The 4,875-nt window shown below is 39.4% G+C and overlaps 1 protein-coding gene across 1 annotated transcript in view; it reads left to right on the top strand.

The window, feature by feature from the left end:
* Nucleotides 1-4,423, top strand: part of LOC308073465 (tetraspanin-7-like) — a gene marked incomplete at its 5' end in the record, with an annotated part of 12,386 nt that extends 7,963 nt beyond the window's left edge. Inside the window, 3 exons of the mRNA XM_080412389.1 lie at nt 2,622-2,705; nt 4,063-4,148; nt 4,243-4,423. Coding sequence (XP_080268515.1) covers nt 2,622-2,705; nt 4,063-4,131 — 153 coding nt within the window. The 3' untranslated portion in view covers nt 4,132-4,148; nt 4,243-4,423. The remainder of the gene's footprint in view (nt 1-2,621; nt 2,706-4,062; nt 4,149-4,242) is intronic.
* Nucleotides 4,424-4,875: the final 452 nt, after the last annotated feature.

Below are 4,875 nucleotides of genomic sequence, written 5' to 3'. Positions count from 1 at the left end.
ATCAGCAAAGAGGTTTTTCTTCCTTTGGGAGAAACAGGTGGCCCAGAAAGCAAAATGAATTATAAACCAATTTCAACATGTTCTGTCCAGTGAATTCACAGTAATGCCCCCAGGTCTTGTAGGTCCTTAGGAACACACACTGCTACCAGGGTTGGGCACAAGATCTGTACTGTACCACATAGCCATTTTCCAAGGCTGGTGAGATCTACCATTGCCAGAATGTGAGAAGTCTTATTATAGGCTTCTAATTAGAATAATGTGATTAATATGAATAATAGGGGCATGATACATTCTGAAAAAACTATCAAACAATAATGCAAAAATAATTGATGGGACTTATTATAATACAGTAGGGCCTATGACAGCATGATCCAGTTTAATGTTCGGTACAGTACACATATGGTTGAGATTTCAGTTCCTTCTTTCTTTTTCTCAGTTCACTGTCGGCTTGAAAAGTCTTGTCAAATGATTTGTGGCTTGTCAGAAAGCATCTTTCCAAGTTCCCTTTCTTCGCCATCGTTGAGCAGTTGTTGCTGATGAGATAAATACTGTGTATTATCCATTCGACATGAGGAAAGCACAATTTTCTTCCCATTTTGCGTGAGCATTGTATGTCTTCTGACTCATGGTGTCTGTTCCCGATTTCATTTTCAATACTGTTGCCCATAGTTCTAAACAGGTAACTGGGGTTCACATTGAAACCAGCAAACCTGAGCATGATTGGATGGGGGTGTGATTTGAATGAATTTGATGACTATGATGATGACCCAATGTGATGAGTAGCCTATTTGAACAGAACTGGCAGGCTGCTGTGCCAATTTTTTGTAAAAAATCTAGCTATTGATAATATATTGCTTAGTTGAAGCAAAATGACATGATGGCTACCTCTGGCTGCAGCCCCAAACTGTGTTTATAGTTTGAACTAATCATCAACAATAAATAAGACAGATTTGATAAACACACAAACCAAAATAGTCTAAATCGTTTAATTAAAGTATAGCCTTGTGTCTATGTCCTTTAAGCCCCCTGCTGTGCAGTGGTCGTCTTTGTATTGCTCTTACTTCTCAAATGACCCACAGTTAAGCGTGACAGCGAATGTCAAGCTCTATTCTTAGCACCATACCACATAACAAGTTGGGAGATCAGTCGGTGTGAAAAAGTTTCTGAATGCAACTGTCTCCACACCGCATCAACGGCTATAGTAGTAGGTGCTAAAAATATGTCTTGAAGTTCGCTTTTCAACAACAAATCAATTGAGAAATCCTAGCAATAAAGATGACCCTTGCACAGCAGGGGGCCTACAGGACACAGGCATATGAACTTGATTCAGCACTGCCTTGTTGCAGTAGGCGACTGTAGGTGCACCATGCACCTGCAGGAGTTTAGATCCCATAGCCGGAGGGGAATTCGCCCCCACCCAATCATTGCTGTGATTGGCTGAGCCACAACCAGCCCCATTTCACTAGGAAATACGTCACAATATGGTCGCAAAAAAGCCATTTCAGCTGGTCTCTAAGGCTTGCAGGTAACCCATTCCACAACCACTAATGTCTGGGGTTCCTCAAGGGAGCATTCTATAGGTTCTCTTTTCTTCTTACATGTTAATGACATGACGTCGGACTGTGATTGTAAGTAAAAAAGTAAAACGTCCAGCTAAAATATCCACTTTTATAGATCGAAGTGCTCTTGAAATATATATAAATTACAATATATATAACAAATAAGCTACAGACCTTGCAGTATAAATTGGTCATTTTCATCCTTACACTCCACCCCAGAACACATCTCCTCTCTGCTCATTTTATTAGCCTCAAGAGGGTCAGAGTGGAGGAGAGGGTATTAAAATGTGTGTGGCCCACAGGATTGTAAACAAGGTGGTAACCAAATATCTAGTCTAGCATATTACTTTTCTAAGCTTAGTGATGTACACAGTTGTTCCACCAGAGGGAGCTCTACAGAGTTTGTACCTACCAGATTCAAAAGCTGTATTGGTCTCTGAGCAAGACAGAGATAACCTGTAATGCCATACTCTCTCCAGACAGTTTATTACCTGGAATTATTTTGTTTTCCATTAGACCTAAAGCGTACTGACTCTGTTTGGCCAAGATGGAGAGACAACTTATTGTCCAATAATCAGATTCTCATTAATATTTTAAACTATTTTTTGTAACTGTTCTCCCTTTCATTTATCATGATGAGAGACTAGAAGAGCTGAACCATCAAAGAAAAGGAACATGTTACAATCACAGGCCAACTTCATGTTGTTTTCATATATTGTAATAAGAAAAGAGGAAAATTGCAATTGCTCAATATTGATTCATTTAACATTTAAAATTACTTATTTAAAAGTGTGTTAACAGTATTCCTGAGTCCGCTGTGATGCAACGGCGCTAGTGAACGTGCGTGCGTGCGCGCGCGCGCGTGCGTGTGTGTGTTTTGAGTTATGTGTATGGACTGTGTAAGCTGCCCGATGAATTGCCCTTTTTGGGATCAATAAAGTTGTCTTAATCTGAATAGAATCTCCCCCCATAATTTCACAGCTGCCCTTTCGTTCGTCCCAATCGTACCTCATTAGCACTTATAATACTTCCATGCACTCTAACCTTTTCCATGTGTTTCAGGGATGCTATGAGTTGGTCACATCGTTTATGGAAACCAACATGGCCATCATTGCAGGGGTGACGTTTGGAATAGCCTTCTCACAGGTGAGATGTGGAAAAAGAAAAGACAAATGACCTTTGCCAATTCTCTGTCGGCTCCTGTATGGCGAGTAAATACATTTACTAAATGTAATACATTTTTAATCCAATCATATAGTGTTTTGGTGAAATCTGGTCTTGTTAAGCCTGAAATACCTTCACAGAATAGTTGCTCAATCAACATGACATTAAATATTACTATGGATCACCAACTTGCCAACCGTAGGTGAATATAAACCCAAACTGTACATTAGCATCTAAAGATGTTTTAATGTAATGTTTATATACCATAGTTTGCTGGGTTTATTTTTACATTGTTATGACATATTCTAAATTGTCTGATAGATATAATAGTGATGTAATTAGAATTTATAACATTCAACAATTCTTAATTGTTCCAAACATGCACATTACGTTACAATTTTAGTATAGTTAAAACCTTCTGTGGTTTTGATAGAATTAGAAACATTCTGAAAATACAAGGTGTCCTCTGTTGCTTATTACAAAGCCTGTTAAAGTCCTCAGGATATTATGACTGATATAGGTGATAGTGATGTCAATAAATAGTATGATTCTGAATATTGTAAACCGTTTTAATAGTCATTTCGCTACACCATCGGTACCAGCAGTGCTGTCTTTAATGGAAAATATAACAGTTTTTTTGTTTGCAGGTGTTGTGTTAGCTTGCTGGAGATTAAGTGCAGAGCCTCTGCTATGGTTTTGATTGATTTGATTTAAATGTGAGGTGCCATTCTGGATCAAATTGGGCCAAATTGGGCGAGAGAAAAATTTAAAGAGGAAGCCATGCATGCTTCCTTTTAATATCTCTCTCTCTCACACAGTTGATGCTCTGTTGGTGTATTTTGCCTAAACTTATTCAGAGGACCGGACACAATGAATCAAAAATATTGATTGGGGTGTCATACAAAATTGTAGGGCAGGTTGTATCTGGCCCCCCGGGCAGTAAATTTGAGATCCCTGATTTACATGGACAGCAAAGTCACTGTCACATTGTTGTATGAAAGTTTTGTAGTTTTTTCCCAAACAATCAATATGCCTGGCTAGTTTTAAGTTACGATCCATGCATTTCCACTTCATAATTAAGTGTAAAACTAAAAACGTGTCTCTGGTCACCTTGAGTAATGTGGACTGGGTAGGTGGAAATTCAATTAATCTTGGGTTCTACCCCTGTATTATACAGTATATTTTAATGTATTTTTGCCCATTTGACTTACAATCTGATCACAGAGGATGCATGTCATTGTCAGGTATCTGTGTGTCTGTGGGTGTCATCTGTAAATAAGAGGCTGTTCAAAATGGAAAATTAACCTTAAAGTTATACAACTGTCTGCCTGTGTTTCAGCTGATTGGCATGTTGCTGGCTTGCTGCCTATCCAGGATCATTACAGCCAACCAGTATGAGATGGTGTAGCTGCTGTGTTAGGACAGGTGAAAGACATTCAAACACATACTGTACACATACAAATAAACATACTCACACAAAGATATACACACACAATCATAATGGTTACTTTTTCTTCAGAGAGGTGAAGAGGAGAAGACAAACTTGCACCTTGATAGAAGAGGAGGGGGGATTCCTGCGATGCTAGCACACTTCTGAATTGAAATTTGACCTCGCCCTCTGTCTCTCTGTCTGCTGTCTTAATGTAAGATCTCAATGTAACTTATTGTAAAGCACCATTCCTTAACTCACTGCTGTAGCATCCAAGCTTTTGAAACTATACTTTACCTTGCTGCTTGGTGTGTGAGTTGCTCTTAAGCGCCTACTCCCCATCAGATTTATGTGAGCTGGTGCGCGAGTAGGCGCACCATCACTGGTCTTAGGTCAGCGATTGGAGGCAACTCGACTCCACAGACGAGTGCAGCATGTTCCGCAGACTTTCATCAAGTAAGGTCACTGCATAATCCTTGTACAGATATGACATATTTAAAGCTTGAAAAACGTATTTGAATTGTTCGATTTTGCTCTTGCTCACTGGTGTATATATATATCTATGGTTGTGATTTTTTTCTTTTTTTATCGAAAATCTGTCAGTATAGTGACCAGATGTGCGTCGACCACGTGGTGGCAACGTCCCAGGATCAATTCCTGCTCGAGATCTGTGTTGCATGTCTGTCCCCTTCTTCTGCCCCCAGATTCCTGTTGCTCTGCACT

This window comes from Gymnoscopelus braueri (assembly GCF_963280865.1).
Source record: "Gymnoscopelus braueri genome assembly, chromosome: 18".
In the NCBI taxonomy this organism is placed as follows: domain Eukaryota; kingdom Metazoa; phylum Chordata; class Actinopteri; order Myctophiformes; family Myctophidae; genus Gymnoscopelus; species Gymnoscopelus braueri.
Note: the sequence above shows the minus strand (reverse complement) of the source record. Positions and strands in the feature narration are given on the sequence as shown.